Source organism: Cupressus sempervirens, chromosome 7 (assembly GCF_028749045.1).
Source record: "Cupressus sempervirens isolate cs-2001-9-10 chromosome 7, ASM2874904v1, whole genome shotgun sequence".
NCBI classification, from domain to species: domain Eukaryota; kingdom Viridiplantae; phylum Streptophyta; class Pinopsida; order Cupressales; family Cupressaceae; genus Cupressus; species Cupressus sempervirens.
In genome coordinates, this window is record NC_143124.1 from 598,959,130 (window position 1) to 598,986,798 (window position 27,669).

The following is a 27,669-nucleotide window of genomic DNA, read 5'->3' on the forward strand; positions in this document are numbered from 1 at the left end:
GGTTTTTCTATAGCGAATTTAAACTTCTGGAGTTCTCCGGCTATCAAGGTCCTCAAACTTAATGAAAACTGGATGCTGAGTGTCTGAATTGAATGGATTGTAAAATAATTACAAATAATTGACTTGATGTTTGTAGGAAGGAAGTTATAGATTTTATGACTTCAATAATAGAAAGATCAGGCCTCTGCTCATCCGAGCAATAGAGTCAACTTCAGTGAATTATCACGTACAACTTTATAATGCTTTACACACTTTAACTGCCAACAATTAAATAATCAAGATGCGACAGATCAAATATATATGCAATCTTAAATTAGTCCAGATTGACTTTTAACTCCTTTGGTAGGGAGACAAACTAGACACAAATGCGAAAACAATTTAATATTTTACACTCTGTGATTATCGACTTTAAATGCTAAATGACCATCTCCACTTATCCGATATTTAAATTGTATATAGACTTCCAAAAAATAATTACAAAGGACGATTCGCCTGCAGTTTAAATCTCCATACCTTTAATAATAAACAAAGAATATTTATTTTATTATTAAAATAAAATAATAGAATTTATATTACAAAGCCATAATAAGCCCCTTATTTCTCCATACAATAAAAAATATGAAATACTTTCTCTTGAGAGAATATAAAATGTTCGGATATGTCTTGCTTTTTTATTTTTCAAATAATAAAATTATATTTATATCCTATGCAAATGAAAGGTGTGACTTTTGAAAAATGAAAAGTCATATCCTTTGGAAATAAATTATCTCTTTGTAATAAAAAATTAATCAATCAAATATACCGATTACAAAATTTGTAATGTAATTTGTATATTATTGATTTTTGTCATCGGGCTATTGGGATAACTTCAACCTTGTGCATAAGTGATAAAATGGCATGACACACATTTCTAGTTCATTGATCTCTAATATCGCATGGTTTTCCAAACATACCCGTCACATATCATTTATCGGCTCCAATATTATCTGAATATGACCTTATATCAACAAGTGATTGATGCAGCTAACTTCTTCCTCAATGCTTTTGATTATTGCCGTAAACTTGTAATTATTTTTTGGGTGGATTGTATTGAGCAATTCGTTGCATACAAAGACCTGATTGAGCATTCACCGTTGGCATATATTCTTGTGGGAGAGAATTCTCAAATATATTATATGCATGTTTATTTCTGAATCCGTTGGCTGGGAACGCATACTAGGCAATAGGAACTTGAACATGTTTTTTGCATATGCTCATTCAATATATCATATTTCACCTGCAGCATCAGCGGCTTGGACAATTCATGAGATTTCCTTCCATAATCTGATGACGCTTAAAGAATCCTTTGTATCACCAGCGCATTCCTTGAGCAGTAAGCTTAATTCTTTAAAGCCAAAAAATACAAAACATTGAAGTGAGATGCTTTCTTCACACCACCTTTTGTGTTGGGACAATCCCTTCTCTTCACATACTTTCTGACATTAGTTGTATTTATCTCCATTACAGTACTAAACAAAATCAGGAGGAGAGATTGATAAGCCAGTACAACAAGGTTAGCTGATGGTATCAATGCTCGAGACCCATAGTATGAACAGGTGCCAATCTTTTTTGTCCCAAATTCTGAAGATCCTCAGACCTCTATATTATTTTTTGCATAATCTCAGCGTAAGTATTTCTTTGATTCTTTCTTCATACATTCAGATCTGCATGTTGACTAATTGATGTGTAAGTTGGCTTGGATGGTGCCTCGCTATAGTTCTTCTCAATGCAGCATTGAAGTTATGAGTGAGTTTTGTTTTCTGAATATCCACCTGTAGTTGAGATCATTTTTCCAACCTGCCAGTTTTTTGAGAAAGAGCTATGAGTTTGTCTTGCTGTTCTTAAAAATGGATGCCAAAATTTGGAAAATTTGGGCACCATCACGGTGACAAGAAAGCTTGGTGTGTGGATTTGAAGGAAGTTTTTTCGGATTCTTCTATATCTAGACAGTGAGCAATTAGATTTGAACTTTCTGTTGTTGTGTAAATTCTATGTTGATAAGGATTCCAAGTTTTGGCGTAGCTGTATGATGTGAATTGTAAATAGAACTGAGATCAGGATGATAAATTCATTGGTGACAAAGGACTTTCATTGCTGTACGTTTTCCATAATTGATGCAAAATTGTTCAATGATATAAGAATGAGAATTTTACATTGTGGGGGGGGGGGGGGGGGTGGATCATAACCAATGTTCCATTCCCTCTTGAACCATCATTAGATGGGAGATGTAAGGGAAGGGACATCATTAGAGTTTCAAATCTAAATCATCTTTTGATTTGATGCATATGGGCCTTCATTGGAGCAACTTGTATTAAGGATGTTGATGTGCAAAGGAATATTCTTCCAAGAAAAGAAGAATGGTGGAATGTTGTTGAGTGATAACATACAAGATAATGAAATAAAGACAAGACAAGGGGCTCTTTCATTGAGAGGGAGCAAACTGCAACGAAATTTTGTTCTATGATCAAGATTGGTCGTTTAGATGATCTTATGATAGTAGTTCAAGAGTGACTAACTAGAGGATCCACTTCAATTGACATCGGAGGATCTTGGACATTTTGTTTCAGAGGGAGTCCAACAAGCAACCTTGGACATAAAAGTCAACAGATTGAGATTTGCTTAATAAGGAGGAAGTTCGAGTTGAAATTCCTTGTAATGCATTCTTCTTTGTGAGAGAGAAGTTTGAGGTCAAAGTCTTTGTTCTACCCTCTAAGAGCAGCTATGGTAGATCCACCATTTAACATGGTTCATGGTGGATATCATGTGAGTTACTATTTTGCATACGTGGATAATGTCATGAAAGGTGACGATTTTTCATTGATGTGTTTGTGAGGTGCTATTATAAGGTGATGATCTTAACAATGGCTTGACTTGTTATCATGATGGACTACATTAAGTTGATGTCCCAGACTGTGTCAAAGATCATGATAATGAATGCATCATGATAGACTGCATTAAGTTGTTGTCCCAAAATGTGTTGGAGATCATAATGCTTGTCATGATGCACTACATTAAGTTGTTGTCCTTGAGATCATGGCTGTTATCTAATAGACTACATTTAGTTGCTGTCCTAGAGTGTGTTAGAGATCAAATAACCCATATCCTTCTAGGATATGACATATTCTCTTGGTAGGTGTCATGGACATGATGTTAGTGCACATACTGAGAGAATATAAGTATAATGAATATCATATGGTTGATATTCCTTTTGAATCATACTTCGGATGATATCAAAAGATAACATCTATTTTAATGGATATATGTTGATCATATTGAGATGATATCTCTCTACATGCTTGAGAGCATAATGTGTTTTATAACAATCCTCCCTAGCTAAGAGGAAGTGTTGATGTTGTAGCTTCAGTCTGACTGAATTGATCTAGAGTTAACCCCTTATGGTTATTGGTTAAAAACTATTGCATTTGATTAATTATCAATTAGACACATACATACATACATCTATACATACATATATATTGTTGTTAATAATATTTAATGAAAATTAACTTACAATAACCAATATTGATTATCATAGAGATTGTTGTTAATAATATCTAATGGAGATTAACCTACAATGACCAATATTGATTATCATAGAGAGATGTCTCTTCTACTCCTATATATATGCATTCGGATCTGCACTTGGAAAACACAACATGCATATACAGTGCCATTACATTTACAGTGATCCTGAAAACTCAACATATAGCTCACTTGCTAGTGCCACATAGGATGCAATGGGAGCTTATTAAGCAGCGGAAACGATGTTGCTGGCTTAAGAAGTGCCTTTTAGTAATGGTGTCTCTTCTAAGGCTAAAAATATTCCTAACAAGTGGTATGGCAGAAATAGAGTACTAATAGGTTTAGGACTGTTCAATAATCAACCTTTTCATTGCCAAACCACCAAAAAGTGCTGCACTACTTTGTAGTTTTTCTTTAATATGGCATAGTTGGAGTAAAAGGAATCATAATTGTAATAGAACTTCAGTAAAATTTTGTTTACACCTTGCGCTGTCTTTTTGACTTAAAACCCAACAAGAGTTTGGTAGTGATTGGGTTTTAGAGTGTCCAAACTCCTTTAGCAGTTTAAAACCCACTTAAAAATATTACACGTAGCACTCATACTCATTGTAGTTCACCTTTTGGGAAATATAAGAACATATACCTAGGAGCTGCTTTTAAATTCCACGAGTTCCTTTTGTTATTTATTCTTCAGCTCAGTGCAATAGTCAAACTTTATTTGCATGTAATTCTTTGGAATGAGAGATGGAGAAAAAGTCTGATCCTTTTTGGATTGATTATGATGTCATCTCTGTATGTAAGATAGAGGATGTCCTTTGTAAGAAACTAGAATACCTTCAAATAGTTATTATTTATCTAAATGCATTGCATTACTTTTTGTGACTGCATAAATTGAATGAGTGAAAATTGTAATGCTTTGATAGTGCATCTCACAAACTAATCTGTCCAATTGGCTAAATGCAGGCTGGACAATCCATTAATGCACACCAGCCCATTGTGTATAATTCACAAGCACCTCCAATGCACTCTGCTTCAGCTTATATCCACCAAAATGGGCAATTGGTATAACCTCTTGTATTCAAATGTGGTAGTTCTGTTTTATCCATTAAAATTTTCTAGGATTGCTATTGGCTCTTTGCTTATCAAATCCTATGGCAATTTGGTGTTGGATTTCTTCCTAGGAACCTCAATTTTCTGTTTGAAATATGAATCATAGATTTATTTATTTGTAAGGCTCTAAACTTGTCTTTAATATGACAGTATCCACAACAGACGTTGTTTGGTCAACATGGACAATCTGTTTATATAACGCCATTTCCTCAGGTAAGGTGAATGCTTATATCTTAATTGTATCTTGTAGAAGTTTATATATTTCTTATTTGTGCTACCAAAGTCCACATCATTTATTATTTTTCTGAAGATATTGTGGAATTTCTGTGAAACTTGTGTCATAATTTCATTTTTTTGTTTTCCCCTATTTGTATACTCTGCTCATTTGATGAAGAATTTCATATTTGAAGTATGTAAATAGAGAGCTCATTTTACAAATCTTGTGGTATCCTATACATAATTTGCACAAACTGTGTGCCTGCAATAGTTAATGGGGGTGAGGTGTAAAGATCATATTTAAACAGCTTACCTACCTAAGAAAGTGAAAATGGTTCTGATATTCTTCTTTCCTTGTTTGCCTATTTTTCTGATATACACGAGATGAAGTGAACCATAAGTCTGAGGATTATAGGTAATGAAAACTGAAGACATTCTTGTTAGTTACTGCCAATAGAGACATTAATTTGATGTATGAGACCCCCTCATGCAAGCATTCCATAAGGTGATTGCTTTTTCCATTTCCCTTATATGTTGTCACGTGTGCAACCTTAACCCTACTCTACATTTAAACATGGGACATTTATTATGGCTTACACATGCCTCCACCATCAGAAGAACTGAGGTTATACCCCAAAATGTTGGTGCCAAACCAAAATATGAAGTGTCAAGAAATGGTGAGAATTTTGCATATATATTTAGTACGTATTGGCTGTTTTAAGATTTTATGTATTCATCTCTTTTTTTGATTGTTGGCCTTACTTACAAATACCTCATTAATTGGTAGAATGATCACCTCCTGTACTTTATATCATTTCCAATAATTCTTCTACTTGTTTGAACATTGTTTGCCAGTTATTGGTAGTACATCTAGACTTGTAATTGGTCTATTAAATTTCAATTTCAATTTTTAAAGTTCGATGACTTTCAGGAGGAGATTTGTTTGGAATTTGACACACTTATTCTGCCATTTGTTATTAGATGTGCTCATTTTCGATGTGTTCATACTTAATGGTCTCGTTTTTCCTTTGGAAGTATAAATCTTTCATTACCAGCAGCATCAATGTTCCTTAATCCTAACTAAATACCCTTCTTTCACACATGAAGGAAAATATGCAAAAACCACCTCTTCCCCAAAGGTTGATTTAAGGCTATGCTACTCCTCAGCAGGGTCAACAATCTATCATGGTAATTTTTGACTGATAGATCTTTTCTTTGCCAATATATCAGTCCAGTTCTAAGGTTAGATTAATTATTTATTACTACCATATCATGGCAGAAAAAAGCTACAAGGTGAAAATCAACCATGATTTTTCATCATTGATGCCCACTTGTTCCTTTGGCATTAATTGAGTTATAAAACTTTAATTTGTACTACCATAAATGAAAATTCTACATGAAGCTATTTGCAATTGAAATATTTTGGGATATTGCTTAAAAAAATATTGTCAGTTTTCCCCTCACCTTGAATGTATTATATCGTTCTAAACCTCATGTATTTTAGTTTCCTATGAATATGACAACTATGCTCCAAAGAAACAAGCTCTTTATTGGAAAAATCGCCTTAGTGATTATTAAATAAGTGCTATTCTCAATGTTAAATTATGGTTTTGTAACATTTTCTATTATACACTATGCTTGTGAATGACTCATTTCAATTAATTGGGAATTGGAGACCAAGGGCCTTTTTCTTATTCTTAGTGTCTTCTTTTGTCCAAATTTGCATATAAGTCCCTCCTATTTATTCTCCATGTGCATACTCAGGTTCAAAGGTTTATAAGAGGGAAGATAAGTTCCACTTATAAGGTTTGTGCAGATCGTTGGGTTGGAAGGTTTTCCTTCCTAGCATGCTTGTCTATCCAGATCCATTTTTCCTTTGAGTTCTTTTGTTGGAGAGTCAATATAATGTCTGCTTTTGGCAATAAACCAGTTTGTGCACATTTAACCAGTTTCCAAGCAGTTTGGAGGGTAATTGATTTATATCGAAAGAACTCCAATGTTATTTGAGAAACACTTAATCAGTCTCATAAAGCAATTGTTCTTTGGTTTGAGTTTTGTTGGCTAGATGAAGCCCTTGAATGCTTTTGGAATCAAAATTCTTTTTAAGCAGACCATTTTTGAAGAGTCAGTCGATTGCCTCTGATCAATGTCCCTAGTCTTCAATATCAGTTTGGGATGATCAAAATTACAAATTATATCATTTGAGTGCTTTTTGCAATTTGGATATGTTAACAAGTTTTTAATTAATATATCACTTAACTTGTCTAATGTTGTAAATATTAAAAGGGACAACTAATTGCAAAAACTTATTTTTTGAGTCTTGAAAAATTAATTTGAATGGATTCCTTGGAAAAGAGAAATTATTCATGAGAAAAGATTATTATTCCTTATAAAGGCGAAAAGTGCTTTTTTTGAAGTGTAGTTAACAAGCATTATGTCAAACAGTTTGATTGCGTGCTGTTGCTCTGAGTTTTCTGGTTTGATTTAAATTTCAAAGTATATGCAAGTGTAATGTTTTGCCAAGATCATAAACATCCTTTTTCATGCATTTAACTGAGAAGAAATACAAATTGAAAAATCATCAAAAAACTCATTAGGAATGTTAAATAGCAGAAATTAACTTTGAATGCCAACCTTAATTTGCCGCAATAAGCTTTTCACTACATGCATGCAAAGTAGAAGTCTTTGGAGATATTAGAGCCAAGTACAACACCACAGTTCCAATCATGTTAAAGGCTCATACAAATCTGTTACCAGCAAGTATGGATCTGCAATATTGGACAAGAGTATTTCCAGCACATGGAAAAATCATTCAAGCTTCTTCACACTGTATATACTTGTAAATTTGTAATGTCCCCTTTTGGGACATTAGAAATCCTGAAGTTCAATTCATAAAATATTAATTTTGACTTGAGGGAGCATAATGCAAAAGTATAAAATGTGTCAAATTAATACTATAAAGTGGGTTAAAGGTGACAAAGAGGGAAAAGACGAAAGGACATAAAAGGGAATTGAAGGGTCACCGTTTTGAGCATAAAAGAGAAAAGCTTCATTCATTTGAGCATGCTTGGATATCGATTTGGTTTGATATTTCTCTTGGAGAAATTAAGGAGCTTCAGCTTTTATTCAGGATCTGAGGATGCAAACCCTCAGTTTCTTCTTTGGTGGATTCGACGTAACCCCAATTCATCTTTGTGGGTGAATTCGCGACATAGTTCATAGCTGCATTTCAGGTTCATTTCTGATTATCTAATGTGACTGTTATCATTGTTTATACAATTGGATTGTTACTGTATTGCAGGTTTATAATGCAATAACATTTTATGAGCAGTTGTTGGTTTTAATGGCATAAATTCTTTGATGTTATTCCTAAAAATTATTGAGCAAAATATTTTGAGTATATTCGGGTGGGATATTATAGTGGTATCAGAGCTTGCGAACCTGCCTGCCTGTAGAGTTGAACTGGATATGGTGATTTTAATTGGAAATGTTTTGGGTTATCAATCTGCTATATGAAAGGTAAGGAAGATTTAGGTGAAGCAAATAATATCATTTTTGAAGTGAAGAATGTTATGTGTTTCCCACCTCAGGGGTGAAAAATGGCCTTCTGAAATCGTGCAAATTAATTGGCGCTCTTGATATTTCATTTTTTATGTCCTTCGCAATTGTAAAAGGAAATTCATGTGGGAGAAGTATTAAATAATTAAAGGCTCTGGATTATATATGAATGACGGACATCTCTAGAGAAAGTCTTGGAATTATGTTATTTTCCTAAGTATGACTTGGCAAAACTTGGTTGGTCCCGAGCTTATTTATTCCTATTGAAGGAATATAATTTGACTGTAAGGAAAAAAAGGTAATTTTTTTGTGTCCTGGAAATTCTATGATTGACGAGACTTTAAAGCAAGTGCGATATATTTATTATGTGAGAGTCGGAAGAAGATGAACCATTGCAGAGATGGAAGAAATATTTGCAAACTACTTCTTGTTTTGCGTTGTGTCTACAGTCATCCTAGCGATAGTGATGATGACGTGGGTGTGAATATTCTCCTTCCTTGATGTGAATGTCATTGCAAAGAAACTAGTGATATTTCCAGATGTTGTTGAGTCGAGACATAAATTAGAATTGAACATTCTATCTGAAATTGGCAATTGAGAATTGTTAAGATTAAAGCAATTTAATTCATGCCTTCGTCGGTTAAGTTTGCAAGCCTCATTATAAATTGAGTTTTTGCATTGTTTGGGTAGATTCAATGCAAAAACTTTAGTCGAAGTATATATTTTTTCTTAATGTTTGGGTAGATTCAATGCAAAACCTTTAGTCGAAGTATATATTTTTTCTTAAGTTGTATTTGGAGGGCCTTTTCTCATTTCTCAGCAACACGACATTATTGCTTGAAAATTCTCTACAAACGTAGTTGGTTCATGGTTATTGCATTGCCATATCAAGCAAACTCGTTAAAGGACGACATAAATTATTGTGTGTGTTTTGTGGCGGAGTCAAGTTCATGACCTGAACCATTTGACCTACGATGCAAGAGATTTTTTCACAAAAAGATGAATTTGGGCAACATTGACCTATGATGCAAGAATTATTTTCGCAAAAAGATGAATTTGGGCAACAGATGAACTAACTGCTAAAGGAATATGAAGAATTTGAAGGGAGCATCAGAGTATATTAGTGCAAACTTTATCAAATCTTATCGTGGCCTTATTTATCAATATAAGCTATATTAAAATTGGGCGGAATATTAAAATTGTGTGCTGAGGGTATTGATATGTTTTCTATTTGACTGTCTCATTTGTGTTGTGTCATGAGCAACCTATAGAGGATTTGGATTTGTGCAATATCACTTGTAAAGACAGGGGAGTCGATAACAAACTTCCATTATAATTAAGTTTTTTAGGAATTGCTAGTATCTACCATTGCCTAACAGAACATGAAGGAAGAATTAAATTGACCAATGGTTTTCGTGTGTCTATTGTCTAAGCGATGATTATTATGTTGAAAGCCCAACTTGCGAATGAACTCTTTTGTTTCGACTAAGGAAGTGTTTATATCAGCTCAAATATGGAATGGTGTGAATATTACTGACAAATGGTTTTGGCATAAGTTTTCTAATACATAAACTAAAGGACATGCGACAACATCAGGGACCGTAACAATCTCTTGTGCTGCTATTCAAGAGTTTCTATGTGTCGTAGAGATTATAATTGTGGGCCCTGATGGAGTCTTAATTTCCAAAATTTCGACATCCATTTTTAATCGTAAGTGTTAAATTATATTAAGCCCCTTCTATAGTTGTGATCAGGACAGCCCAAAAATGTTGTTATTCAAGAAGAGGCACAGTCTTCACTCATCTTTACCAAGGAAGCATTTTTTAGTTCAGTGTTTGTAGGCTGTTGAAGAAAGGCTATAACTTTCTTTGGAGGATTTGATCTTGTTGATTAATGTCATGATAATTCAGAGCATCATTCATTTCAAACTTTGCAAACTATATCATAACTCAACCTTTATGGAAGTATAAAATCGGGAGGACTAAGAGCGCATGCAACATTTAATGTTTTGACGTATTTTGAGTGGTGTTGGAAAGCGAGGCACTGTGGTCTTGGGAATTTTGAAAATGGAGGGAAGATTCTCTTCTGAAGTTGAATCAATTTCTAAACACTATAACGTAAGCATATTCACACACCACTCAATTATATGTAGACATGCTATTACTTGAGACAGAGAATGAAATTTGAAAGTCAGGTTTTGAAATGATTGCTTTACTGTGCTATATGTGCAGTTTTTGTTTGGAACTTAAAATAATGTTCAGTGAATATGAAATATCACGAGTCGAAGTTCGAGCAGTCCTTATCTATATTGCTACTTTATAGAAGCAGTTAAGAGGAAACATTTTGTCGTATAGACCATTTTGTAGAACTCCACTTCATGGATTACAAAATGATTATTGTTCATAATATACAATCTGGAGTGTCCATGTTTCTAAATGGACAGGTCTAGTTGCATATTGCGATATGGACGGTTATGTTCTTCATTTCAGTTAGGAAAGCTGTGAAGATAAGATGCAACACCATACAAAAGATTCCATCTGTCGTATTTCTTTCTGCAATATAGGCAGTATATGAATGTTTATCTAATCACTTTTAGCAATATCGGTCCATCTCATTTAGGAGATTCCAAGGATTGCGAGAAATGAAATTTGAAGGTTCATATTGCCTAATAAATCACGATGGAGTTCAAAGTATATCCAGCAAAGTTATCAACGAATTAAAGCATGACTGAAATTCCAAAGCATGGAATCCGAGAGAATGATTCATCCTTGCCTAAAGGAGACCAATGGAAAGCACGAAGTCTTTTTTCTATCCTAGTTAAGCGGAAATGTTAATAGCATTGGCTCCACTATTTTTTTCCATCTTCAAGCATCGCAAAACATCATGGAGTATCTACAGGGGTGATGCGTTGACGAAGCGTGCAATGAAGTATGCATCAATCACAATAAGACACAAAAATGAAGATGTTTGAAACTTTTGGAAGACTCCGATATGTTTCGAAGGAGGATATATACCAAGTGTCGTATGACAAAGCCAGGAGTTTGGTGCCAAAATACAAATGGAAATAAATTTGTTTTTTTTGGTTCTATTGCTAACATCTAACATCTAACGTTTTTGGAAAGAACTCCAACCAAGGAGGAAGCAAACTGAAAATAATATTACTGCCACCCAATGGTTTGATTATGCTAAGAAACTTTATGAACAAGAGGGTGGAGTGGGACAGCCACCTTTGGTCAATGATACCACAAATATTTACTGTGCAAGAGATAAGAGACAGGGATTAAGAAGCTGGATGGAGGCAAAGCAAAAGACCTTGTTGCGCTTCAAGCTGAATATTTGAAGTGGGGTATGAAAACTCTTGCACCGCACATCACTGAAATCTTCAACAAAATCTGCCAGGAAGGGTTTTCGAAAGATTGGACAATCAGCCTTGCAATACCACTTTTTAAGAGTGGTGATGTTAACAATCCCTCCAACTACAGGACTATAATGATCAATCCCCTCTTTGCTAAACTTTTTGGCAGTATGATAGAAACTAGGATCAGCAAATGGGCAGAAGAAAATCATAAACGTGCTAAAGGGCAAGCTGGTTTTAGGCCAAAGCACTTGACAATGGATCACTATGTCACTCTGAGACACATTATTGAAAAAGAGTGGGAGAAAAAGGAAGAGGTTTTTTGTTGCTTTGTTGACTTCAAAAAGGCTTTTGATACCGTTCTGAGAGACAAGTTTTGGTTGAGGATGGAAGAATTGGGGATTCCTAGGCATCTCACAGCTGCTGCTCATAGGATGTACGAAGAGGTGAAAGTCAAAATTAGAACTTTAGATGGCATTTCAGAATTTTTAGGAGCGATATCGGGGTCAAACAGGGCTGCCCTTTATCCCCTACTTTATTTGGTTTATATATTGACAAACTGGAAGAGTGGTTAAACACACAAGAGCGTGAAGGCATTCAGCTAGGGGAATTTGTTATAAAGCTGCTCCTATATGTGGACGACCTCATTTTAATTGCCAAATCTGCTTGTGGTTTGCAAGACCATCTATCTTCTCTTGAGCGCTTTTGTAGAATGGTGGGGATGCAGGTCAATATCAGCAAAACCAAGGTTATGATTTTCTCTAATAATAAAAAACAGCATCAACATGAATTTTATTACAATGGAAGTGTTCTCGAAGAAGTTGCGGAATATAAATACCTTGGCATCGATTTCAACAAAAAACTAAACTGGTCTAGCTGCAGGTATAAAAGGACATTAGGTGGATGGAAGGCTTTCTACGCTCTTCAGAATAGGTGCCGTGAAGCGGAGTTGTGGGATTGGAAAACTATTCAAACCTTGTTCGGTCTTCTTGTGCTGCCAGTTGTTCTTTATGGGTGTGAATTATGGGCCAGCAGCACTACTATAGCACAATGGAAACAAATCGAAGGAATCCAAAAGCGCTTGATTAGAAGCAAGTTTAAAATTAAAAGCACTGTTCCATATGACATCATGCTAAGTGAAATGGGGGCTGTGCCTATCGAGGCACTTGCTATGGTTCGCCTTTTAAGCTATCTAAAAAGAATCGAAAAAATGGAAGAGGATAGATGGCCGAAAGTTGTCTTTAGGGACACACTATGTAAGAGAAAAAGGACATGGATGCAACAAAACATCAAGTGGATGAGTAAATGGAATATTCATTTCAATATGTGCTCCACAAATAATAAAGAAATAAAGGTCTTTGTTATGGAGAAATTCTACAAGAGAAATTGGGGAAGCGAGATTGGGAGGAAGAAACTATATTATATAAATGAGTTCAACCCCACTTGTGATCAACTCGAAAAAACATACATAGGAGCCAACATTTCTTGGAGAGCTAAAATTCTTATTGCTCGGCTGAGAACCAACTCTCACCAACTTCGTTGTGAGACCGGGCTTTGGAAGAGGCCAAAGGAGGCTTGGGAAGAGAGAATTTGCAGATTTTGCAATTCTGGGAAATTGGAAACTGAACAACACTTTATTCTAGAATGTGAGGCCTACAAGGATAGCAGGGATAAGTTTGCGGATACTATATGTGACAGTTCTTGGCATAACCTGTTCAACGAAGAGTACATTGAGCAATTGGGGGGGCTCATCATTAGTCTACACAAGAGGCGAACAACGCTACTTAAGTCTGCTTGAGTTGTCTTGCTATCCCATAGGCTATTTTTAGCCTCGTGGACGTTAAATTTTTATCTATCTATCTATCTTCTGTTGTGTTTGTTGTAGGCGTTCAAACAAAGGAGAAAGGCTTTGTGCATTCGTGAGAGATGCTGTGGAAAAGAAAAGCGAATACGCAAAATGCACAATGCCTATATTAAAAATTATGGTTTTGATCGGTTAAGGAGGAGAAGGCATTTGTAGATGTGGAGCGGAAGAATTGAAGTGTATTGCGTGTGGAGAGAAATGTTCAAACCCAGTATTGCCACGATTAAAAAATATAAAACACAAAACTATGAAACCGCCGGTAATAATTTGGTAAAATTAATTATATTAAGTGTTTTGCATCGGTTAGTTTCTTGTTATAAAAGAGTGTGATGGTTGAGCAAATTCCTTTCCATCGTCTATAAATAGGAGATAGAAAAATCAAATTAAAGAATTCATACAATATTCACAAGTTCTTTGCATTTTCTAAAGCACCTGTGATATATAATTTTTTCATTGGCAAAGACTAGATTTTGAACCAAGCTGGTGGATATTGGAGTATTGGATAATTTTTTTATATGTTATTTGGGATTGAGTTGCATCGAATTGAGCATCAACAAATGAATGTCTTCAATGCAATCTTATCTATGGCATGATTAGTAAGAGTTTTTATTTTATTTGAAGCTTTAGAATCATATTATTACATAGTTCATCCTTTGTGATCATTTCTTATTATTATGAAGATAAATGGACTAAATTAATTACAGCTATTTAAACTTGATAAACATATTGTGAAATACTGAATTTGTTTCCATATTTGTATCTATTTTGTCTCTGTAAGAGTTATAACATTAAAGACTAGTTTGAATATGCATGAGTACAATTTATTTGTCGCATCTTGGTAGTTAAATTGTTTATAGATTCAAGACATCATAAAAGTTGTATGTGAAAATTTGTAGTATTGACTCTATGACCTCCTTTAAATTCTGGCACTGGTCATTAATTTGCTCATAATTCCTCATCCATATGCTAGCAACAATTTCGTATCTTTCCTTTAAAAGTTTGATATATCTATTTGTTTTAGTGATTCGTTATATCTTTTTATTTAAAACAATCTCATATTCTATTTAATCGTTAACTTTATTCCTTTCTAGCGTTTACAAGTTTAGAATAATCATATTTTGAAGTTATCACTCAAGATTATACTTATTCAAGCAATCTAGAAGTTTCCTAATCCTCTTGCCATTTTGGGAGACTCTTGTTGCATTTAATCTATCTGCTTTATATAATTTTGGCTTTAAGTGATTCAGGATCAGGTGCACCTGCCTTGGCCTTGCAGAGCCAGAACTACATAAGATCGCACTAGTTGATCTTGTCAAGTTGGTCAGAATTGGTTGGATATCCCAACGTCAAGTTGGCAAGACTCATAGCATTCCAATCTGTGGTTTTGGGAACCAACAGATTGACGACTCTACTGGGGATTGTTGCAAGTAAGCTTTGCGAATTTCTTATCTTAGACCAATATAGAGATTTGTTTAATCACAACCTTTGGTAAGTTTCAGATTTTGCTTATTCAACATTTAATATCTTGTTGATTATCAAAGCATATTCCAAGCTGTGAAAAAGTTATTATTTTAATTTCAGCATTCATTATTTTCTATTAGATATTATTTAGATTTTAGAGATCATATTTTTATATCAGCATTTTGAGTATAAACACAAAATCTCAAGTCCTTCCTAAATCTGAATTTTCTATTTGATTTTTGATGTTCTCATTTTTCAGCATATGATTGAGTAAAATATTCTTAAATTGAAATTTGAAAACATTAATTATTTTGCTTCAATGCACACGAGCTTAAAGTGATTTAATCTGAAATCGTAATTATTATTATTGTTAAATTTTCAGAATTATTCTTTTACATTAAAAGCTCGAGATCATTTGTGGCACACTCTACTGAGGTGGTACCTAGAAGTTTATTTTTCTTTCCCTAAGAGGGTGGCAACTCTATTGTGCATTATTCAATTTGTTTTATATTGAGGAGTTAACCTTATTGAGGAGTTATTCAATTTGTGCATTATTATATTGAGGTCAGTAAATATAGGACCTAAAAGATTTGCACAGTTAACCTTTGAGAGAAAGCCAAGAAAGAAGAAAAAACAAATGCAAAAGTCAAAGATGCTTTATACAGGTCATAGGGATTTTCATGAAAGGACTAATTGACAAAATGAAAGAAATAGTTCAAATCACAGTAGTCCTGGAAATGAAGAAAAATTTAATCCATTTTTCTAGATTCCTAGAGTGGCTGAAGAACCGCACTGCGAAATAACTCAAACAGATGATGGTGAAAATCAAGAGGAGTTAATGTAGTGAGACACTATCGTAAAGATGGTTGAAACAATTAATGGAAACAACACAATATTAGTGAAGATTCTTAAGATGCAGCCATATGATATACTTGAAAAAATAGGAATATCAAGAGATAATAGTATATCTCCACAAAGAAAAGCAAGCAATGAAGAAAGGTTGGATAGGTGGAGAGAGGAAAGAATAGAGCAAGTCCACGAGGAGGTGAACACATCCTCAAAATATAACCCTCCTCATAAGAAAAATTTGGACTCACAATTCACCACCAGCCATGTAAACATATTGTATTAATAGATATTAATAGATTAAAAAAAATTAGAATAACAGTGTTGCAAGACACCCCAACAACAATCAATATGTTAGGAATTTAGGCAACATAGTAGAGGTATCCCACAAAATAATACAAATTTTAGGCAACCCCATGGTGCAAATCAGAACAATAGAAAGAACAACCAAAATAACCTTGGTTATGCAACACAAAATTAGGGGATGAGGAATTAAGCTATTAGACAACCTATGATCATTGAAAGGTATCAACAACTTGATTTTGATGGAATCAAAGGATATCCCAACCCAGTGTCCAATGATTTGCAAATCGCTATTCCAAAGTTTTCAGGGAATGGAGTGGAATCTGCCAAACAACACATTATTAATTTAAAGAATACAATTGAAGATGTTGAAGATCATGAGGATGTCTTCATGAAGCTTTTTGCCCAATCCTTGATAGAGGAGACAACTGAATGATATTAATGTCTCCTAGATAGGTCTATAATTGGGTGGTGTGATTTTGTTGATCAATTTATAGAACAAATTGGAGATCATAATGATACATCTTTTTCTTCACACAAATTAACAAGTATCAGGAAGAAAGCAAATGAATCAGTTTCTGAGTTTAACAAAAGGTTTAACAAAGTATTAAACAGATTTCCAAGGGAAATTAGACCGGTTGATTCTTTTCTGATTGATTTCTATCTAAGTGAATTTGACAGCAAGACCCACTATGAGATAAGATCTCATAACCCAAGTTCCTTACCGCAAGCTTTCAAAGTGGCTATGACAATAGAAAACAACAGGAAAGTGATCGACAAGGAAAATAAGAGAGATGATGCAAAGTTATATAATCCTAAAGCACCTAAGAAAGATGAGTTTAAAGAAAAAATGGATATGCTTAAGGACATGAAGATGAAACAAAACAGGATGATAGGCCACCTTTTTAGAGAAATGATAGACCAAGATTGTAGGATTTGCCCTATAATATGAAGTGGAAAGATGGAAAGCTAGAAAGATAGTATCATACCAAGGATACTCCAGATCCTCTGAAGAAAGTTAATATGATTGATAACAGGGCATGGTGTGAAGTTTGCAGATTGCCCCATGCTGCTGAAATTTGTGTTGTAGCACAATCAGTCCTATAAGAGAATCAAGAAGGAGAAGAGCAACACACCATTAATGCTCTATCATCCGAACCTTTATGGGGCAGAGAGGATGATGACTTTTTTGAGGAAGATCAGAATTCAACTTATCATTCAAGGAGAATAAATCAGCAACATCACATCCAACAAGTATTTTCAGATGAGAATGAGACACCTACTCTTTTGAGATTGACAACTGAGGAAAGGAGAGCATATACCATTGTAGTCATTGAGCAAGCTAAACAAACATATCAACAAAGAAACAAAACTTTGGGTACAGATCAAGCAAGGTAATCATGCTAGTATGTTCACAAAAAAATTGCAACCTGGAGAGATGTCTAAGAAGAATCAAGCCAAACAAGCGAAGACTAATTAGCCTCCTAAATTGACTGAACAATAGACCAAGCATAACGATAAGCAAGCATCTGATTGTCATACTTTTATTAATCATGCATTATCCCAGTTAAAAATTGTTGGTCCACTAATGGAGATGATGAAATTTCCCTAGTACAAGGAGGAAACTGTGAAGATCTTGTCTAGCATAGAAGATGTTAATAATGAGAATGATACAAGACATAGTGAAGATTCTCCAGTTGTATATTTAGGAACTGCACTAAATAAGAGTTCAAGTCAAGTTAATCCATTCTATTTAAGTTTATTGATTAATAACAAGTTGGTTAAAATTGTATGATAGATTCTGGTGCGACAGTTAATATTATGTTTGCTGATGTCATGAAAGAAATTGGTTTTAAAGTTGACACACCTTATGGGAAATGTTATGCTATGGACAATAGATCAGTTCTAATAGTGGGTATTATAAAAAAATGTTGACCTTCGTTTTCCTACTTTTCCTCAGATATCATATAGAACTGACATTATTGTAGTTGAGGTTTCTGCAAGTTATGATATGTTATTATCTTGACAATGGTTGAACTTGGTAGGTGGTCATGTGCAACTCGATCTATCTTATGCTACTATACCAGTAGGAGGTAAAGAAATCAAGATTGAAAGAGAACTACGGTCATACTACGTCATTGAAGATTGTACTCTGGATTCTGAAGTTAACTTTTTCCAATCTGACATGGACAATTTTCAGTTAAGCGTATCCAAACCAGTTTTCAAGGTTACTGATTCTATTAAGATGCATGTGCAGGAAGGATTTGAAAATATTTGGTGGATGTACTTCGATGGAGCATGTAATAAAGAGATTAATGGAGTTGGTGTTATATTTGTTTCACCATCTGGTAAAACATTGTAATATACATTTTTGCTTAACTTTGAATACACAAACAATATTGTAGAATATGAAGCTTTGATCATTGGCCTTAATATTGCTAAAGTTTATGGGATAAAGTTGCTTTTTGTGTTAGGGGATTTAGATTTGATCATATCTCAAATTAGGCACAAGTTTGCAACTAGAAACCCTAGTTTGAAGCAGTATAGAAATTATGTGTGGGACTTAATTGAATATTTTGATGCATTTTCTATTAAATGGATTGATAGATCAAATAATTATTTGGCTTACATAATGGCTAATCTTGCAATCAGACAAATTGATCTCCTACTTGATGAGGTTGTGGAGGTAGAAATGAAGAATAGACCATCGATACTCGACGATGTGCAAAACTGGCAAGTTTTCGAAACCAATAAGGACCTCATCGGGTTCTTGACATGCGAAGAGGATTACGAGAACCAAGACATCGACTGGAATGGATGTGTAGAAGAAAAGGAAGGTAAAGAAACGTTGTTTGGTAAGGAAATAGTTCAATTGAAAACCAATAAAATTCCTTAATATCTGGTAGCTTTAGAAAGAATCTTTGATGAAAGAGATAGTTTAAAACTTAGCAGATTAGCTAAAATTCTAAATGACATCGAAGAAATTAATTTAAGAAATGAACATTCTCCTAAGAATGTTTTCATTGGAAAGAAATTATCTTCCAAGATTAGGCTTGACTTGATAGGCATGTTTTTGCCTGGAGCTATGACAAATTGAAAGCTTATAGGGAAGATTGATTCCAACATGAGATACCTATGGAACTCGACGCTAAACCCTTTAGGCAAAGGCAAAGGCCCATTAACCCAAGTTTAGCTCCTAAAATGAAGGAGGAATTGATTAAGTTGAGGGATGTCAGTGTCATTAAACCCATCAGACATTCGACTTGGATTTTTGACCTAGTTCTAGTCAACAAAATAAATGGTGATATTAGGTTATGTGTTGATTTTAGAAATTTAAATATATCATCCTTGAAGGATAACTATGTTTTGCCCAATATGGAAATCTTATTACAAAAGGTGATTGGAAACAAATTGTTGTCTATGATGTTTGGATTCTCTGGATATAATCAAGTTAAAGAATCTTAACAATATAAAACTGCATTCATGACACTTTGGGGTACATATGTATATACCATAATAGCTTTTGGTTTAACCAACACATGGGCTACTTTTCAAAGAGCTACGGATGTCGCTTTTGAGGGATTGATTGATCTGATCATGGTGGTATATCAAGATGACCTTACTACTTATTCTAAAAGGGCAGAAGGTCATTGCAAACACTTAGAGAATTTTTTTATAAGAGCCCTAGAATATGGAATTTCCCTTAATCCTGAAATGCCATTTTGGGGTTACGGAAGGAAAACTCTTAGGACATATTGTCTCTAAAGAAGGTGCGAGGATAGATCCTAAGAGAGTAGGCACCATTGACAACATTCAAATTCCTAAGACAGCTAAGGGCATCTAGTCATTTTTCGGTCAAATTAATTTAGTAAGAAGATTTGTTTCTAATTTTGGTGAATTTATTAAACCAATTTTAAAAATACTTAAGAAAGGAGCTAAGATAGCATGAAATAACAAAGCTATAGAGGCATTTGCAAAGATAAAGACAACTATCAAGGAAAGTCTTGTTCTTAAATCTCTGGATTTTAAGAAACCCTTCCAAATCTTCTCATTTGCCTCTTATCATATCATAGTTGATGTGATGCTACAGAAGAATGAAGAAAGTCATGAGCAACCCATTTCCTATTTTAGTGAAAGTTTACAAGTTGTTGAACTTAATTGTGACATCAATGAGAAGAAAGCCTATGCCCTTGTTAAAGTGGTCAAGTCCTTTAGACCATACTTGGTTGGAGCCGAAATTATTGCCTATGTGCCTAATGTAGCTATCAACGATATTTTTAGATAGATTGAGATTACAGGAGACGATGTAGATGGATAAACCATATTCAAGAATTCAACATAGACATTCAAATTACATAACTAGTTAGAGGACAAGGATTAGCTAAGCTCATGGCAGAATCGAATCTAGAAACTGTGCAAGTTTATCAAATCATTGATGATTACACTGAGGTTAGTATCGAAAGGTGTAATGGGTATAGTGATATAGTTTATTATTTAAGGCATATGAAATGTAAAGATGATCTAAACAATAATTAGAAAAAGACCATTAAGTTACAAGCCACTAAATATGTTCTGATTCAAGGAGATTTGTATTGGAAGAACCAAGATGATATTCTACTTTTCTATTTAGATATAGACCAGTCTGAAGTCATTCTTAAATAAATGCACGAAAGAGTATGTGGTGGTCATTTTTCAGCAAGAACCACGACACATAAAATTTTGCGAGCAGGTTATTACTGGCCCCAACTTTTTAAGGATTGTCATGCCTATGTACCAAAATGTAAAGCATGTCGAAAATTTTAAGGTAAACTAAAGTATGACGATACCCTTCCACTGAGAACATTACGAGTAGAAGAGCCATTCCAAATGTGGGGAATTGACTTCATCAGAGAAATTAGTGACAAATCAAGTGGACATAGTTGGATTTTGATAGCGACCAACTATTTCACCAAATCGATAGAGGCTATACCTACCCGACAATCTACGAGAAAAGTTGTGATTAAATTTCTTATGGAGAATATTCTAACCAGGTTTGGAGTTCCTCATAAGATTTTAGCACATAATGGCATGTGTTTTCAATCTTTTATTGACTTTTGCAAGAAATATGGTATAACTATGTCATATTCATCACCTTATCATCCTTAGGGCAACAGACAAGCTGAGTCCAGTAACAAAAATATTTTGACGATTATTAGAAGGATGTTGGACAACAACAAACACGCTTGGAACTCAAAGTTAAATTTCGCATTAGGGGCAAACATAATCATTGTCAAAAAGTCTACTAGTTTCTCTCCTTTCAACCTAGTTTACAGTAAAGAAGCAAAGCTTCCTGTCAATAACTTATTGCCAATATACAAATTTATAAATGAAGAACAGTTGGAAGACATGGACTTCAAGGAAGAAAGGTTAAATGCATTGGTTGAGCTTGATGATAATAGGAGGTGTGCCCAAGAGCAAAATATTAATAAGCAAACACAAGTAAAATTTCTCCATGACAAAAAAACCCAGAAAAGGTCTTTCAAAATAGGTGATTGGGTCCTAAAATGGGATGCTAAGGATCAGGAAAAGGGTAAGCATGAGAAGTTTGAAGCCTTGTGGTTAGGACCATTTATCATTTTTGAAAAGGCTAGAGAACATTCTTATTTTTTGCAGGATACAAATGGATGCATGCAGGATTTCCCAGTACACAGATAGTAGTTGAAGCCATTCTTCCAGTAAGAGCTCTCAGGGGGTTTTCTCTCCTTTAATCATTTCCTTTCATATTTATTTTAAATTTCTATTGATATTACGGTTTGGACTAATTGTTGTATTCTGTCTTGCTTTATTTTTTTGTATTTTTTTGTTGGTCTTCTTCACCCATAGATAGCTGGAATCTAATTATGCCTGCAAGGGGCATGTGTCCCCAACAAGAGCCACTAATGGAGCCTTAATTTCTAAAATTTTGGCATCCATTTTTAAAAGCGATGTAATGGGGCAATCAGAAGTATTAAATTATATCAAGCCCCTTCTATAGTTGTGAATAAGACAACCCAAAAATGGTATTATTCAAGAAGAGGCACTGTCTTCACTCATCTTCAACAAGGAAGCCTTGCTTAGTTCAATGTTTGTAGGCCATTGAAGAAATGCTATAGCTTTCCTTGGAGGACTTGATCTAGGTGATTAACGTCATGATAATTCAGAGCACCATTATTTCAAACTTGGAAAACTATATCATAACTCAACCTTTATGGAAGTATAAAATGTGTTTTGCATATCTGATAAGGGCATAGCTGATTTGAGTTATCCACCTGTAGTAGGTTGTGAGTTGCAATTTGTAGGTGTTTGTGGCATAAAGAGCTTCTTTTGGACATACCTAGTAAGGGATCTTGTAGTAGCATCTCACTGTTTGGAGAAAAAATCCATAATGAATTCGATGGAAAATTTGAAACATGAAGTTTTTTCGAAAGAATTCAATGAGACTTTTAATCATGAGTAGCTAAGGGATTTGCTAAAAGAAAAGGCAATAGGGAATAAGTTGTACATCATAGGATGACAATTGTAGTCTATGCAATGTAGGGATGATCTTCTATCCAATTGGTAAGAGCTAGATTCATGTTTATAAAGTGGATCAGTTTGACTAGAGGGTGTTAAATTGGACTTTGTAGCCCTCAATGATTTCCTTAGTCCAATACATATTAATGCAACACCCATAGAGGATGTAAGACTTCTAGTTGCCTCTTGCCTTAGTGAAATTGTTAGTATCATGGCTCCTTCTACACTGTATAATGATAGCATTCTTAAGAAAGTCATGCAGCTAATTGTGGACAACTTAGAAAGACTAGATGATGCTAAACATCCTACTTTTGGTAAGAGGGCAAAAATCTTGGAACTTATGACAGAAATAAGATTTTATATCGTCATGTTGGATCTTGGTTGTGAAGGAATGATTCTTCAACTGTTTCATTATTTTTTGAGCAAGTTTAGGAAGCACCACCTAGACCATGTGAAAGCTTGCATTAAAACAATCTTGTCTCTATCTCTGGATGAGGTTGATTAAGTTTGCAAGCGGATACGGTTAGATTTGTTTGCCATTTGGAGAGGTGGTCAAAAGGTGTCATCTATGACTTATGAGCTTGTGGAAGAATTAATTGAACATAAGTTTGACATGTTCAAGGAATTTATGATTGAACCAAAGCTAAGATCAGTAGGCATACAAGTCTTAGGATCTCCAACAATGAGCAAAAACAAAATGAGGAAAGAGCTGTTGTGTTTCATAGGCTAACACACCTGGACTCTTGACCACATTTGTGAGAAGATCAAGGAAGACGAGACAACTCAAGAATTGAATATCAACATTGAGGGTGTTGGAAACTTTATAGTTCAGCTGCAACATAACGAAACCCAAGAAATGGAATCAGCTATGTATCATAGTAAAGAATATAATAGTATCTTATTTGGTGATTTGGAGGTTATGGTTGACAAGTCTTTTCATGAAAATGACCATCTACATGATATGATAAAAGATGAAAATGAACCTTAGTGAGAGTGAACTATTTGAAAACAATGTTGTAATAATCAACGAGACAACACATATGAAGATAGAGGAAAATTTTGAAAACAATGCAACCGAAAATGAGTCTAGTATTCAACAACTAGAGCAAGGTGATGTTACTATAGTGGCTGAAGTGAAGGACCAATCAGAAATGTCTTTTTGGGTTGATGATTTTGGAGCATGTAATTTGGAGGATAAGTTAAAAGTATCAAATGATATGGCTATTGCAGCCTTAGTGAATTTTAAAAGCACCTACAAAAACATTGAAGACACCATGTGGAAGATTGATAATGTTGAGAAAGAGATGGGAATAATGAAGGGGACCAATAGTTCAAGCCTTCGACTCTTAAGAGGGCATTGTAAAGAATGAAATCAGATTACTTGAAGTTGCTCAAGGATAGGGATATAGTCATCAAACATGCAAAAGATAAAGAAAAGGATGTGGATGAACTGTCTTCAACTAAGTATCACTCAATACTCATTACACCAATCTGAAAATTAGATTTCTATGACAATGCTCCTATGAAAGATGGTCCCAATTATTAGGCGAAAGAAATCTTAAAAATGATTGAAAGAATTCATACCCTTGGCAAGAATGAAGAGGAGCATAATATATACACTTCACCTTATCAATATGTGGTTCATTATGATAATGAAGACTTTAAGGACTAGCAAAAAGTAAACCATGAGAACTCAAATTTTAATGACAATAGTAGTATATCTTCACAATGTCGTGTGATAGTTATGAACTGAATGAAAATAATTCAAAGATTTTACTTCATGGTGTAATGTCCCCATTTTTAGCAGGTTCCTACAGTTGGCCAATTTAGTTCACCATAGTGACCCTCGTGAGCTAATAGGGTGTTTTAGGGGTCAATTATGGATTTACTATTTTTAGTAAGTCTATTTTTAGTAGTTGCTATTTTTGGTAGTGCAATGGATGGCTTGGCAGTTGGTTGTCATCTGCAGTTGACCGGGTTAATAATTGCATGAGCTCTTATTTAGTTATTATTCATTGAGTTGCATTATTATAATAATATTTGTATTATTATAATAATGACTTTAAGTGATATTTTTAGAAAAACAAGTTAGAAAGTTTCTAGTGTTGAGTTCTTTTGGGAAACTTACTCGATTTCTGAAAGTGGAGTTTTATGGAAACTTCTGTCAACGAGAGCTTATAAATGAGAGTTCATTTCATTGGGGAAAGGCACGCTTGAAAATATATTTTCTTTTTGTGCCTTTGTGGCTTTTTCCTAAGTTCTAAATGGTGAGCCCTTGCTGAAGTATAAGGGTCTCCGAGTTTCTGAAGATTGTTTGGAGTCACTGTTGATGTATCGTGGCTTCATTGGGTAGATCTCCCAACTATGTTTTCTATGACTTGGGGATTGGTTTCTTAATTTTGAGAATTCTGAGTGTTGTGCAAATTATTGCTGATTTATAATAATTTGCTACTTTACTCCTATTGTTTTCCTCTGTCTAGGAGAGTGTTCTTGATGATGATAATTGGGAATTCATGTAGTCAATTATCTGTGAACTAATTGCCAATTTGCGAATTGGATGGAGGTCACATTGTGAGAATTGCATACTGGCATATAGCAATCTGGAGGCAGTGATTCATTTATTCAGGCACTAGTGATAGTTGTATCTAGTTAATTGAACGTGGAGGCTGATTGGCTTATCCTATTGGTACCTACGATTTAGTATTTTAGGGAATTTGAATCAATTCATGGGCCGTATGAGCATTAGAAGAACTTGTGTTTGACACAAATATGATTGCAATATCTTTCTTTGGCCTACGATTTTGTATTTTTGGGCCTATGGTTCATATTATCACTAGCAAATCTGGACTTAAGGGATTGGTAAACAATTGCAAAGGTTAGGCGATTGTTATTAGAGGCTGGGCAATCTTTACTTGGCACTTGCGAATTCATTTCTACAAATTGCAAGGAATTGTGAGTGGCCATTGGGAATTTCTAAAGCCACTGCCTAATCAAGGAGCTTGAACCAACGTTTGGAGAAATTGACACCAGCTTGGGGTGGCGTCCTGCATTGGAGTTGAAGGATTTGTGTATTGCATTCAGGGCTAGCATTTACTGAGATTTGGACTTTCAATTTGGATAGCAAACATGTTTTATGTGGGCTAATGACAACATTATGATCTTGCGATAATTGATGTCAGGTTTCCCTCTTCCAATTGTAATTCTAAAGTTTCTTTAAAATAAGGCAATGACATTTCTGCATGATGATTACAATCATTTATAGTATTCAAAAATTACAGTTATAACTATTTATTTTGCTTTACAAAACTCAAGGAAATTATTAATATTTTGAGCCTTTGATTTGTTGAGGGATCAATAGAATTTCATAGCTAGTGTTGCTTGCCAAATGTTTATTAAAATGACAATCTTTTGATAAGGTAAGGAAGTGGATGCTATCAAAAGTAAATTTATTCAGTTAGTCGAGACGGGTCTTTATAGTGGTATTAGAGTGGTTTCTTGCCATCCTGTGGGGGAGGAAAATATTATTTATTTTAGATCTTCTGTCGTGATTGGAGTGATCAACACTCTTGTGTTTTCCAACTATGGACAGATACATGAGGCTTGGTAGTTCCAAGAGGTGGTGGAGTAGTAAGGAAGATAGAAAAAAATTGAATTCTTTGCAAGAGAGTATAGAGAAGCTTAAGCTTCATCAACAAAGGTTGGCAGAGGGCTTGTGGGATCCAGCAACAGTTGAGAGGGCAGTGGGGTATATGGTTTCTGCCTTTAGAAGGCCGACATCGAGGTTGCAGGGAACAAAGCTTGAGTTTTCCTCAACAAGTGTCCACAATGCTGATGATGGACTTGTTTCACAGGGACATGTGGATGTGTTGGTGCCTGTGATGGATAGTAGCATTGAGCTTCAACAGGTTGTGGCTCCCAAAGTAGTCGATATGATTAGTTTAGAGGCAATTGATGATGTAATTGTTATTGACTTTTTAGACTCAACAGAAGAGGGAGTTGTTATTGGCGACTTATACTATAGTATTGCTTTAGTACATGAGGTAGTTGCTTCCTTAGGTGGGATTGAGGCACATATGAGTCACCCAACTATGATGTTGGTGATATAGGTGTTGCAACAAAGTCAAGAGATGTGGATGCAGATGGTATGGACACATCTGATGATACTATGAGTTGCATTGGGTATGATAACCCTTATCAGATATTGGGTGATGATTCCAAGGAGGTTTTTGATGAGTCCCAGGATCGATGTTTTCATGATCTTACGTTTGCGGTGGAAGCTAAGACATGCGAGGAGATTGATATTGCGAGGGCTTCCATTTCTTTAGATGAGGAGTTGTGTGTGGATGATGGCACACACATGAGTGATCTTGTGGTGGGCAGTTATGATTTAGTTTTCTATCATAGTGCAGTTAGTGAGATAGAGAGATTGCATAGGAGTTAGGGGTTACAAAGACATCATGTGACTAGTTAGCTGAAGGTGAGTGATAGTGACATTTCTTTAGCTCTTGGGCATCATGATGTTGTCCATCAAATGCTGTCTACATCTGGTTGGGGTGCTCCTATGTCTGATAAGCACGGTGATAGTACCCTTTCTCTAGCAGAGGTTCATGCGCTTTGAGAGGCTTTCAGGATCTTGAAGCATAATTATTCGTAGCTAGTTGCTAACCAAGATTACCTTTTGGAGTGGGATAGCACATATCATGAGACATTGTTAAAGAAAGAGGAGGTGGTGGAGCTCATCCAAGAGGTTGGGGTGATTATGGACTCTCTTCGGTATACTCAATGGGCTCTTCAAGAGTCACAGTCACGATTAGATGAGGTAACCATGGAGTTGGAGCATGTTCGGACCACACTAGCCCTAGAT

At 34.8% G+C, this 27,669-nt stretch overlaps 1 protein-coding gene across 16 annotated transcripts in view; it reads left to right on the forward strand.

Annotated features, from left to right (window-relative positions):
- LOC149548157 (uncharacterized) overlaps nucleotides 1-27,669 on the forward strand; it is a 208,328-nt gene that overhangs the window by 172,284 nt on the left and 8,375 nt on the right. For 2 of the 16 annotated variants that reach the window (XM_089792187.1, XM_089792188.1), the window contains exons 12-14: nucleotides 4,525-4,623; nucleotides 4,822-4,884; nucleotides 5,995-6,489. In XM_089792187.1, coding sequence (XP_089648313.1) covers nucleotides 4,525-4,623; nucleotides 4,822-4,884; nucleotides 5,995-6,036 — 204 coding nt within the window. In that variant the 3' untranslated portion in view covers nucleotides 6,037-6,489. Of the gene's footprint in view, nucleotides 1-4,524; nucleotides 4,624-4,821; nucleotides 4,890-5,994; nucleotides 6,490-14,911; nucleotides 15,153-18,319; nucleotides 18,368-18,531; nucleotides 18,623-18,960; nucleotides 19,112-27,669 lie in introns of those variants that run through there. The other 14 variants (XM_089792185.1, XR_016353994.1, XR_016353993.1 and 11 more) reach the window with 14 other exon arrangements.